This window comes from Dromaius novaehollandiae, chromosome 23 (genome assembly GCF_036370855.1).
Source record: "Dromaius novaehollandiae isolate bDroNov1 chromosome 23, bDroNov1.hap1, whole genome shotgun sequence".
Lineage (NCBI taxonomy): Eukaryota > Metazoa > Chordata > Aves > Casuariiformes > Dromaiidae > Dromaius > Dromaius novaehollandiae.
This window is the reverse complement of record NC_088120.1, coordinates 4,872,982-4,886,305: the sequence shown is the minus strand read 5'-3', so window position 1 is coordinate 4,886,305 and position 13,324 is coordinate 4,872,982. Positions and strand designations below refer to the sequence as shown.

Below are 13,324 nucleotides of genomic sequence, written 5' to 3'. Positions count from 1 at the left end.
TGAAATTATTGACCAGGGTGTCTGTGAAATCAAAATTCTGTACTGGAGGTGGCTTCCGTAAGCAAAATGTGTTAATACCTTTTGTTATTTCAGTTGACCAGAAACACTGTGACCATGTAGGAAAGGGAGAGACGTGTTTAGTTCTGTTTCTGTCTCTGTTATTATTCTGTAAGGTGAGTGCTGCTGGCAGGTTTGAACTCCTCTGTTGCAGAGAGTGGGTTGCACTGCCACCGCTGAACGGAGAATTTGGTGATGACGATGTAGACTTAGAGGAACCGTACATTTTCCCAGGAAATTTCAGTGCTGGTATCTGTGAAGGGAATGTTTTTTCTTTGCATGTAAAGTATACTCACAACTTGCATGGTCCATACTCAGGGTCATTTTTTGGAGTAGATCTTTGCTTGGAACCCTGCTTTCTTTTGCTAGGCGTGAGCCATGGAACAGTACATGTGCAGATCACTGCATTTGTGTTAGGGGCTTTGTAAAAGATGAGTATGGAGGAACTGAACAGTAGAAAACTGATTCATCTTACTTAGGGCTAAGGATGATCTGAAAGCAAAACTTAGGACTAAATACCAGCTTTGAAGGGAGAGCTGTAGCATCTGTGTGCTGATTTAAATTGTCAGTATCTGAGCAGAGCTGAAATCTGTATCTGAGTGCAGAGCTGTCGGCTCATCTCGTGTTGCATCTGCCCAGTGCCTAGCGAGGCCGTGATTTCTCTCGCGGTCTCCTACAGGGAGGAGGAATACCCCATGGTGATGCATTTTCTATGAGTGTGCATGTCACCGTCAGAACAAACTTGCTGAAGGAGGTTAATGCAGTCACCGAGGGCTTCTCCAGCTGTTGGGACTGAGTTTGTGTACTGTTTCGGTTACTAAGCAATCCACTCCATCAGGGCACCTGATGCAAGTCCGGTGTGTTCACTGCTGAGGTGGCATTTTAATATATATGCATTATGATCCCAATGTGCTGTTTCTTTTACAGACTGAACTAAATCCTGGGCAAACAAAAGAGACACACCGTCTAAATCACAGGATATCAAGTCCACTGTAAGTACTCTCTGTTTTCCCTTAGTGAGTTATCCTAGATGTGTGCACTGCCCTTTGCAATGGACTGGACCTGGGAACAGGACTTGCTTTTTCTGTTTGTCTGGTTGCTTTGCTTTTTCTTAGCTATATTTGAAAAACCATTTCCCTGACAAGTCCTACCAACACTGCAGCAGCAGCGTTTTATATTGTTGAGTCTCGTTACAAGAGGTAATGACAGGAGATCTCCTAGTGCTGCTCACTGTTTCCCCAGTAAATCCCTCTGTTATAAATCACTTCTAAAACCTAAGGTAGTATCTGCCCTGTCGTTCAAAGCTGTGGTCAGTACCTTTTATGAAGAACATGACATCCAGGTAGCAGAATGCCCAGTCATCCTATCTCTGTGTGCTTTGCTCATAACTTGATCTGCTTTTATAAGATGTTACCTTGCAGAGTTTCCTAAGAACCAAGGAACCTCATGAACAGCTGAATAAAGGGAGTCTGGTTCCCTATAGATATATCTCTCCAGTTGGTTCATCTATAGTCTAAAAGGGGTAAATGCTAAATGTAGATTTTTCTGTGAACAGGACATTGGAAGGGGCTGTCCCTCACATGGCTGCCAGTAAGGGGGGAGCTGTACTTTTCCTTCAGTAGAGCAGAAATAGGAACTTGTGCTTTGCCTAGTTCACTCATTTTCACAAAACTTGTAGAATTCTAAAGATATTTAACATATCTCACCATTGGTCAAATTTGGCTGAAACTGGCAAAATGGCTTAAGAGCTATCATAGGGAACAAACAGGCAGATTTTGCATGTAGCACACCATACATTCTCACATAAACCTGTCATCCTTAAAAAACAGGCTAAAATTCAGTGTATAGAAGAAAATGCTGCCTGTTATGATTGGACTAGCATAGAAAAAGGAGAGTTTCTGTTGGAATAGCTTCACACTAATCACACTGTATCTTGATCTAGCTGAAACAGGACCTAACAGAAGAGAAATCCTTCCATCTATTTGAGCATTGCTAACAGCAGAATTTTGCCACCAAGAAGGTTTTAAGGAACCACTGTAATTAGATGTTTCAGTGTACTGGAAACAAAAGGCGAGCAACATAATGCCAAGCGTTGCAGTTTTCCACGTCACTTAAAAGGAATGAATTTTGGAGGCCAACCATAACTTAGACAAAAGCCCAATTCCTTTAAATGGCCTTTTAGTGAAGTTCCCACCTGGAGCTGAGGGGCAGATGTGAGGTGCAGTCTGCAGCATTTCTCTTCTTGCTTATGGGGGGTCTCAATTCCAAATCGATTGGCAAACAGCTTGGGCGCATGGCTACATATACATGTGGTGATAGTCCTGGCTATGCAGGGGCCAACCTAAGGCTTGACACTGGTCAGATCTTCCTTAAGCCTTTTTGGAGAACCTAGGTGAGGCTTAGGAGTTGGAGAGGCTGTGCGCCTGGGCGTCTTCACAGGAATTGATTTCAGCCAGAATAAGGTAATTCAAAATTATCAACAAAGCTGTCTAAAAGAACATTTCTAAGCATTATATTTTAGGCTGTAGGGTAAAATTCTGGTTACATTAAAATCAGAGAGAATTTTGTCACTGATTTCATTCAACAGAGTCACAGTCTTTGTTTCTGTCACTGCAAATGAAGCAGACATTTTCAATTCATGTTTGCTCCATTGCATTTCAAGTAAAACCTAAGACATGATGTTTGAATAGAAATAATAGCTGGAATTCCTGGTTTTAGTGCCTATATCTTGGATTTGGTTACAGGCAATATTAGCTGTGGGAATCCATATGCCATGAAATCCACGTGATTTTTTTTTTTTTTCAAGATCTGCTGAAGCTGTGCCAATGCCATGCAGTGCCTGGCTGTGGTGCTGTGCAGTAGCTACTGTTGTGTGTATCACTCTAGAGAACACAGTGCAGAATACATGCTAAATAAAAGTTTGCGTTGATAAGCAAAAACAGTAGACGCATAACACACATGACAGAGAAAGGGAACTGCTTAGGGGAGGAGGAGACAGATGAAAGTAAAAGTGAAAGACATTCCTTTTTTAAGAAGAAATAGGAGAATTAGGAAAGTTGGATGAAATTAAAAAGGCTAAAGTCTGGAGACAGGGTTTGGCTTGGGGGAACAGAATAAAAACTGGAAAGAAAATGAGGAAGAAAGTAATCAGAGTAGATTTTGCCCTCCACCTTGGTCCCGTCCCATTTTGCAGAAGGAGCCAGCAGGAAGGTGTCTTCAGGTAAAGGAGCTCTGTGGATGGTTTACCTGTACCAGCCCTGTCTTCTCTGCTCACTGGAGGGACACATCAGGCAAAAAAAGAAGGGGAAGAAAAAGGCAGGGAAGAAAGCCTCTTCTTACCTGGTAGGGCAGCTCCGTAGCTACTCAAAGTTATATCAGAGCTGGGCAGGCTGGAGTTAGGGATCTACAGCCTGCTCTTTGGAAGCTCTTGTTCCCTTGCTTTACTCATGTCTGCAGGTTCATAGGGGAGAAAGCCTCCTACAGTTTTTAACTGAAGGGACTTGGGATTTTTTCTGCTTCTTTATTTTGCACTGTTGAATTTTCCCTGGAGACCTATAAATCTGAAGTAATGGTGTTGGGCTAGGAGAATTATTTTTTGCCATTACTGTTCCAGGGGCCATTTCCGGTAATGAAAGAAACATGTAGAAAGTAGTCTGAATTGTCCTGGAGGCAGCAGGTGTGATTGTTTGTTGACCAGTTCTTCAAATGTTAACTTTTGTGCAGAGTTCCTAACAAAATCAGCTGGGGCCCATGTGTTCATCAGGGGACGATGATGTTAGTCTGAACATTTGGAATGATACTGAATCATCTCAAAAAAGCTTCCTCACAGCCCTAATTATTATACACTTAGAAGTGGATATGGAGACTATAGGAGAAAACAGAGTATTAACATATTTTTCAGGCATTCTTTAGTTGGCAGTTCTTAAATGTGAGTGTTTGAGCTTGTGGGAGGCAGTGTTCACTTTGCACTAGCTGAAGAAGCCTCTGCTTAGATCCACTTCTACCGAGCTAATGTGCTCTGTGCGTCAGAAGTGGGGCAAAGAACACGATCTTAGGTAAAAATCAACATGATAGATCAGCTCCACAACTGTGTTTAATCTTTAGTAGCTTTCGGCATAGAGAAGATGATACACAGTGTTATCCAAAACTGAGCCCTCAATCTCAGACCGATTCAGTTCACTGGGACCTGGATGGTCTGTAACAACCTTCATTCCCCTTTCACTCCTGTCCATGCATGACAAATGTGAATGTGATGAGAGGTTGCTCAATGGAATGAAACAATCTTCTGGTTTGCACAGCCTTTTGCCATGAAAACTCCGCTGAAGGGCAGTGGTGCCAGAGCACGCTGCTCTGAGCCTAGACCAGACCAAGCTTGGTGTTAGTCAGCCTTCAGGAGCCAGCACACTCTAAAAAGGGGTTTCAAAATGTAACTAATTACTCCTCAAAGCAGTAAGCCCATGAACATGAGACACCTTTTTTAGCAAGTCTGTGCAAGTGCAGGTGCTCTGCAGTCCCTGAGAAGATGCGAAGCTCACTCTAGGGGGGAGCAGAACTCATATTTGGGGAAAAGAAAAGGAAAATGTTAGGATAGGACTGATCTTCTGTGCATTTACCTATGATATAGGTGTCATAGCTGTCCAAGTAAGCCATTATTCTACCAGTAAAAGGTGATATCTCGGGGCGATTGATCCCACTGAGCTGAGACCTTAATATGGGATGTATTGCCCCTAAGTGGGACCTGCCTTCCTCAGTGATTATATGTGGAGTTGTGTCTGTACACTTTAACCCTGACTTTTGAATGTTGAAGGGTAGGTAGAATGAATCCTATCCCAAGAACAGACAGTTTTTAACCCCTTTTGTAAATTCTAGCTGGTCATGATGTATTCCAAGAGTGGTACCGTATATATACACTCTGCTAAAATAAACTAAATTACCTTGTACTCCATGTGTTCTTTATTTCTTGTTGAATGGGGAGCACCAACAGGGTTGTAGGAATGAGTGAAGAATGGGTGGTCCTAGGAGGACTTCATACCGAACACAACTGGCCTCTTCTGCTGCCTCTTTGCTGTTATTCCTTGGGATGAGCTGTTGGGCAGCTGAAGTCTGAGAAGCATGGGCTGAGGTCTGCTGTGCTTCTCTGTTTTGCCCGGTTTACACTTCGGCCCCACCCACATGTCCTCCTCCTGAATTGGTCAGGATCAAAGCAGTAGGGCTAAGTTCCCATAGTAGAACCAATGCAATTCTGTTATAGCCATGTGCTGCATCCTAAAGCAGGGAACAGCTTCACGAGGGAGGAAGATACTTCTTTCTACCTCACTGTAAATTATACATATCAATGTACTTTACTTTAAAAAGCACCATCCTTATTTTTTCTTCAAAATTCTCCATCTGTTTTCTATTCCACCTCTTGGTGATGCTTTCTTTTTTCAGTGAAATCAGAGTATACCTCCCCAAGTGTCTCATTAATAGCTTTATCTACTGACAGGTATGGTGGGCTTAGTAGAGCTTCCTATTCAAATTCATTGTAAAAAGGGTTCCCCTTTATAGAGAGTCGATTTTGACATTTCATCAATATTGCATGCTATAGAAGTTAGATTTGCATCAGTGTTCATTAGCAAAAGGCAGGAAATTTAAGAGGTAGAGTTTCAGTAAAAGAGTTTGTATACTTTGTCTTTACCTGCTATTGTTGAAGATGACACAAAAGATTATTGCAAGCTTAAGAAAAGATTTTACACAGAAAAGATTTGTTCTTTATTTGTCAGTGAATGTATGTGTTGTATTAAGCAGTGCTTTGTATATAGTCAGTTTTACTGTGCAGCCTGTTTGGAAGGGAAATATAATTATAAAAATTGTAAAACCATAAATGTTTACAGAATATTAGAAGGAATTCAAGTTTGAAACCATTTTAATACATTTTTCAAAACTGATTGTGTTTCAAGTTACTGTCTTTGCGTATTGTTAGAATGCCAGGTTATGTGTGCATTAAACTCAGTGTAAGTCCCTGAGGTTTGACTTAGTACAATTTATGTTTGCATTACCATTAAAAATAATATCTCAAAATTGGTAGACATTTGATCAATTATTCAGAATTTCTTTTGTGCAAAATGTTATGTTTCTCTATAAAAGTAGCAGTGTTTAATTACTTAAATACAAATGCTGAAGTATTTTTTTTGTGTTTGTTTTGCTTTGGTTGATGTAATTGCAGAAATGTGGGAAATACTTTTCCAAGGCCTTTGAACTCAAAAGTGGAACAGAAGGAAGACACAGGGGGACATACACCGTTCAGTGTTATTTTCCTTGCACAGGAAAAAAAAAGATCATTATGAGATGAGCACTAAAGTTTCAAGCTTTCAAAGGTTTGCATAACAAACAAGAGACACATTGTGGGTTGCATCTTGACTTTGAAGGCTTGCCACTGTCAACTGAAATAAAATGGCAAGGTTTAAAGCCTTAACCAAGTTCACAAGGAAAATATTTGGACTAAAAGTTTTGGAAAGTTTTCTCTCTTTGAAGTAGTTTGTCATGTGTTACCAATGTGAACTTTATTGACCTTGAAACATTTTTTTTTGAATCAAATAGCAACTAGTGACACTTTAGTAAAATCTTAAATCAACAACCATCCCCTGGCGGCTCCAGCTTCGTAGCAAATGCAGGCAGAACAGGGAATCTACAGAAGAGACCTTTATTATTCGTAAATGAAGCCTGCCAAAACCTTCCCAAAATAGCATTCAAAGACCCTTTTAAGGTCATGGATCCTGAACAAAGCCAGAAGAGCACAAAAAAGGCTGAGGAAAGTCCAAGAAAGAGGCTTCCCAAAGGAGAGGCTTTCCAAGCCAGTATTTCATCTGCAGCTACGTATCAGGGCAGCTCTGCTTCTTCACAAGGACCCCCTCTCCGAGATATCATATCGCAGCAGCACTTTTCTGGCTCTTTGCCGATTCCAAGAGAGGAATCTCAGGAGAAGACTGGACATCAGAAGCAACCTAAGCCTTCCTCTTTTGAACATCCACCCCACGTTTCACAGCTTCAGCAACACGCACTGTCACCAGCATTTATGTCTCCTGGGAAACCAGAGCATGTCCTTGAAGGGCCCACATGGCAGCTAGTCGATCCAGTAAGACCAGGTCCCTCTGGCTCCTTTTCGTCACCCGGGCTTCATTCTCACCACAGCCAGCTCTTACCTTCCCATTCACCAGTCATTCCTGGAGAGGACATGCCGTCCGTTCAAAAGGTCTATATCCCTCGCCCTTCACAGGTTTCTTTAAAGCAAGCTGAGGAAGTGCACAAGAAGGAAAAGAAACCTCAGAAGCCAGGCAAATATATTTGCCAGTACTGCAGCAGGCCTTGTGCAAAGCCAAGTGTGCTCCAAAAACATATCAGATCACACACGGGTGAGAGGCCATACCCTTGCATTCCATGTGGCTTTTCTTTTAAGACTAAGAGCAATTTGTATAAGCATAGGAAGTCTCATGCTCACAGAATAAAAGCTGGGCTGGCCTCAGGAATTGGAGCGGAGATGTATCCGTCTAGCTTGGAAATGGAAAGGATTGGTGGGGAGGACTTTGAAGAGCCAACAGAAGGAGAAAGCACAGATTCAGAGGAGGAAACAGGTGCAATGTCAGGCCATTCAGTAGAGCTCTCACCCAGGCAAAAGCACAGCCTGTTGTCCAGTACTTTGTTGAGTGCAGGAAGCCAAGGCTCCAGCCATGACCGGTGTTCATCATTGTCTCATTCTAGTATGTCTCAGTCTCTTGAGGACAGCACCCAGTTTGTGGAGCCATCATCAGACCATGCTCTGAGCCATAAATCTGAAGATTCTCATACTATAAAACAGAAGCTTGCACTCCGCTTAAGTGAACGCAAGAAGGTTATAGATGAACAAGCTTTCCTGAGCCCTGGGAGCAAAGGGAGTACCGAGTCAGGCTACTTCTCGAGATCAGAAAGTGCAGAGCAGCAGATCAGCCCGCCAAATACTAATGCAAAATCTTACGCAGAAATTATTTTTGGGAAATGTGGTAGAATTGGGCAAAGGACTGCAATGTTAGGTACAAACACAACCCAGGGGGTTCCACACCTGTCTACTGAAGAGAAACCTAGTATAGTACCGTTATCTGTGCCTAGAACACAGGTTATTGAACACATCACTAAGCTAATTACAATTAATGAAGCTGTTGTAGATACCAGTGAAATAGATAGTGTTAAGCCTAGAAGAAGCTCTTTATCTAGACGTAGTAGCATCGAATCTCCAAAGTCTGGTGTATATAGAGAACCGTTTCAGTTTGACATCAAGTCTGGTTCCAGTAGCCAGTTGGATGCATCGAAAGTGTTGACATCACATGGTGAAAAAATTAAGCCCGAACAATCATTGTTGTCACTTCAGCAATCCCACAGTGCCACAGAGACAGTGCCTCTCCTAAGAAGCCACTCAATGCCTTCTGCTGCATGCACTATAAGCTCCCCACACACCTTTAGAGGTAGCTATTCATTTGATGATCACATCATGGAGCCTGAAGTCTTAAGCCGCAGTCAAGTGTTTTCTTCCCATCCTCGAATGCTAAAACGACAACCAGCTATTGAGCTACCTTTGGGAGTAGAATATGTCTCAGAGGAGGTTAGCTCTGTGAACAAAGAAACTGTTTCCAAACCTCCTGAGGAGCCTGAAACCAAGGAAAGCGATCTTACCAAAAAGTCTCGGAAGGGTCCGAAAGTTAAAGGGTTCATGTATGAGTGTAACATATGTGGTGCTCGGTATAAGAAAAGGGATAATTATGAAGCCCATAAGAAATATTACTGTTCAGAACTGCAGCTCTCAAAGCCTCGTTCTTCCAGTTCCCATACCTCTTCAGAGACTGAGAAAAGTGTTGTGGAGCCTGACACGTGGCCCCAGATGATGCATTACAAGCTCGGGAGCAGTTTGGAGCTTACCCCGCTACGAAAAAGGCGGAAAGAAAAGAGTCTCGGTGATGATGAAGACCCTCCAGCTTTTGAACTGTCTGACACTCCCTCCTCCAGTACTGGGCCAGGGACTCAGTTTGCAAACCCAGCATCATCTGATGTTGCTTTAAACTTAACCTGTGAATCCATTAAGTCACCAGCAGATCCAGGTAAATCCGCACCTTCTGATGTTAGTGCCAGCTTTCATTCCAGGAATACCAAAACGGCTTCGAGTACAGAGAGCAAAGAGAGAAGAACAACTTCAAAGGAGATCTCTGTCATCCAGCATACAAGTTCCTTTGAGAAGTCTGATTCTATAGAACAGGTGAGCAGCTTAGAGGGAGAAGAGAAACCTTTGTCACAGTACTCATCTCAGCCAATAACACAGCAAAGCCGGCCACCTCATTCCCTGCAGCCCAAGCTGGTACGCCAGCCCAACATCCAGGTCCCAGAGATTCTGGTCACTGAAGAGCCTGACAGACCAGAAACGGAACCGGAGCCTCCTCCAAAAGAGCCAGAAAAAACGGAGGAATTTCAGTGGCCACAGAGAAGCCAAACCCTTTCTCAGCTCCCTGCAGAGAAACTCCCACCAAAAAAGAAGAGGCTGCGGCTAGCAGAAATGGCTCAGTCCTCTGGAGAGTCCAGTTTTGAATCAGTCTCTCTTACTAGAAGCCCAAGTCAGGAAAGCAGCATATCCCATGGCTCCAGCCATTCTGTGTCGTTTGATCGTGAAGAACACAGTAAGTCAGAGGCAACCAGTCAGCCCTCTGAATCCCACACAAAGCCTCTTGGTGTTGGCTCACATATGTTGATGGTACCAAGCCACCACCATCATTCCAGAGAAATGCGAAGATCTGCTTCTGAGCAGACACCAAATGTGTCCCATTCTTCCCAGATGTCAGAGACCCGCAGTAAGTCGTTTGACTACGGGAGCTTGTCATCCACTCCTGCCTCAACACCTGGTCCATCAACCTCCTCAGCTCCACAGGAGAGAAGAAAATGCTTTCTAGTTAGGCAGGCATCTCTCACTAGACATCCAGAGCATGAGCCAGACTTGGCTCCAAAAGGTCGGCAAGAGACAGAAGATCCAATTCCATCTTCTTCAAGTAAATCTCCTGCTACAAGTTTGCCCCATCAGCCAACATCTTCATCCTCTTTGCCCTCCCACGGTACTTACCCAGCTGATAAGAGTCAGCCCAAAGACAGCCCTCAGCCAGCATATACGCAGCCATACACAGAAGCTCTGCAAGTCTTTCATCATCCTGTACCACAACTAACACTGCATGAAAAGCAGTACATGTCCCCACAAGTTTCTATCTTTCCCTACCAGCATCTCCTGCCACAGCCAGGGCAGTCTGCCGAGCTCTTTGCCTCACACACTATGTCTGACATCCTCTCTGCTCAGTTCACCATGCCTCAGATTCCTCCCTCTATATTTCAGACCCCGCCGCTTCCTCTCCAGCAAACACTCATCCACCCAGGTCAGCTTCATGTTACTACTCCATTAATGTCTCACCCTGCCGACGTGCCATTCAGGCAGCATCCGTCGTTCTTACCGGTGCATTACCCTGGCTCCTCACCGATCCCTTCTGCCTTTTTTCTGCCTCTTCAGTCTCAGTTCGCTCTCCAGTTGCCAGGTGAAGCTGGTGGACATTTACCGCAGATCAAATCCAGTTTATTCCCAGCAGCAGGAACCTCCAGTCTTTCCCCGTGCACAGAATACGGCTCAGACAATAGGTTGCATCCTCTGACCTGCACAGCAAGCCCTTCGGTGTCTGTATCCACATCTCAGCTGGTTGTACCTACACGGTCAGACCCAATGGTGTCGCTTGTTGTCCCTGTTCGCATACAGACAAATATGCCGTCCTATGGGAGTGCAATGTACACAACGCTTTCCCAGATTCTGGTCACTCAATCCCAGTGCAGTTCCTCTTCTATTGTTCTCCCAAAATTTGATGATCACCAGTCCAAGGGTACCCTGGTTTGTAGTGCTGATGTTCATGGACTGGGTTTTGATCTGGCACGGATGATCACAGAAGATCAAAGAAGCATCTTCCAGAGCCCCTATCTGAGAGTGCCCTTACCCTTACCAGAACGAAAAGGCTATATGCCACTCACTTCCCCATCAGACAGCGTCCTGGGATTGGAAGGAGGCCCATCAACAGTCGGTGGAAGCAAACGGATGCTCTCTCCAGCTGGTAGTTTGGAGCTGACAATGGAAACACAACAGCAGAAAAGAGTGAAAGAGGAGGAAGTGTCTGAAGCAGAAGAGAAGTTGGAAGTGGTGAAGCCACCCAGTGCAATAGAGGAAGGGAAAAAGCAGGATAAATCTCACTTTCTTGCAGAAAGCCAAGGCAGGGTTGAGGTTGAAACACCACCTAGTTTGTCCTCAGACCAGTCAGAGCCAAAGGAAATCCCAAGTACTTTGCAGCAAGCTGTGTCCCATTCAGGTTCTTCAAGTTTTGAGACACTGGAAGAGTATAAACAGCCAGCTGGCAAGCAATTCCTCAGCAAGGCACCTTTGCAAACCGTGAAGAAAGAAGATCCCAAAGAGCTGGTGGAGCCCTCTCCACCAAAGCCTCCAAGCCCTGCACCTCAGTCTGAGGTTACTCACAGTGCAATGAAGTCTCGAGAAGGTACAGATATGAAGAAGGTACTTCAATTCCCTAGTCTCCACACAACCACTAATGTCAGTTGGTGCTATTTAAACTACATAAAGCCAAATCACATCCAGCAAGTCGATCGACGGTCCTCAGTGTATGCCAGCTGGTGTATTAGCTTGTATAATCCTAACCTTCCTGGTATATCCACTAAGGCAGCCCTGTCCCTCCTGAGGTCCAAGCAGAAGGTGAGCAAGGAAACCTACACCATGGCTACAGCTCCACGTCCAGAGGCAGGCAGGCTTGTCCCGTCCAGCTCCCGGAAGCCAAAAATGACAGAGGTAATGCAGTCATATACTTTTCTCCTTATCTGTTTGGATACTTGGGAACTAGGGGATGAGGGAAGGGGAATTACTGTTGTTCTTTTAAAAGAAGTTTTTTCATCCCTTTCTTAGTTTGGTAAACACTTGTTCTCAATGAAACGTCTAGAATGAAGAAGCTAAATTACACTGTAATCCAAAAGAAAGGCAAGCCTGCTCTGAGGCAGTATGCCGTATTTCTGTTCTCCAGTTTCTACTTGTCCTGTAATCCAAAGGGCATGTAGGAATCACCACTACACCGTGAACTACCACTGCTTGGGAACAAAGGATTAGACTTGATTTGCATTTGTGTCTTGATATTTCAAAAGCTTTACAGCCTTTTTACAAACGCTCTCATAATTCCCTACATTTTACATGTTATAAATGAAAAAGGATTACCTTAGGGAAACAGGATTCTGTCTGGTTTTGCTTCTACTGATTTCACATTAATGAACATGGAAAAGCATACTTAAAAGTATTTAAAAATATTAAAGGTAGTTTGCCAGTGTATTTAGGCCCCCAAGAAGTGTATGGACATGCAGTGACATTTATAAAAGTGCCTCAGTAGGTTAGGCATGGGGTCTTGCTGAAATGTCCATGTTGTTTAGTCCATTTGGTTAATGTCTTTAGGCATCTATCCGCCATTTCTAGATATCTAAGAATATTTTATTCCTGATACTCAGACTTAAGAGGACCAAGACAAACAGCTTCCCACAGCCAGAGGTCTCCAAAGTCCTTGGCCACATGGGCATAGAAGTCTGTAAGACACTGGTGGTAACAGCCTAGAGTTTTCCACCACATTTTGAGTCCAGGTTTTCCCCCTTTTGGTTAATGCTAAACCATACAGATCCCTTTAATCCAGGTCATGTTCATGTGGATTAGCAAACAGAATTGCTCTAAAGATTTTGCAACTTGATATTCATCTCAAGTCAATTTATATTGATGGATTATTCATTTTATTTCTGAATCACAAAATGAACTCTGAATATTAAATTTATCATAATCGCTGCTGCAGCTGCTGCTTATACATAAGTCTTAAAATACACATTAGAGTCACTGTGATTCAATAAGTCTTTATTTCTATTCAGCGTTTCTATCATTCTCCTGCAGAAATCCCAAAGACAGAATTTCTAGGGATCTGGGGACAGATAATTGCTTGTGCAGTGTAATAACCACATTAATGCTTGATATTCAAGCACTTTTTTTCAGAGGATTTTATCTGTAAGGTGTTGTGCCACCCTTGGTCTCATTCTGTAATGGAAGTGCCTGCGCCCTTCTGAACTTCACTATGTGGCATGGCACTGAAATGCACAAAAAGCAGTGCATTTCAGAAATGTGAGAGAATAAACTGTTCATGCTGATTTAAAATATTTA

At 43.4% G+C, this 13,324-nt stretch overlaps 1 protein-coding gene across 7 annotated transcripts in view; it reads left to right on the top strand.

Moving 5' to 3' along the window:
- HIVEP3 (HIVEP zinc finger 3) overlaps nt 1-13,324 on the top strand; it is a 282,773-nt gene that overhangs the window by 204,660 nt on the left and 64,789 nt on the right. For all 7 annotated transcript variants that reach the window (XR_010392644.1, XM_064524926.1, XM_064524927.1 and 4 more), the window contains 2 exons: nt 985-1,049; nt 6,263-11,932. Coding sequence is in view for 6 of the 7 variants with exons in the window: in XM_064524926.1 (XP_064380996.1) it covers nt 6,806-11,932 (5,127 nt within the window). In the remaining variant the exon portion in view is untranslated. The remainder of the gene's footprint in view (nt 1-984; nt 1,050-6,262; nt 11,933-13,324) is intronic.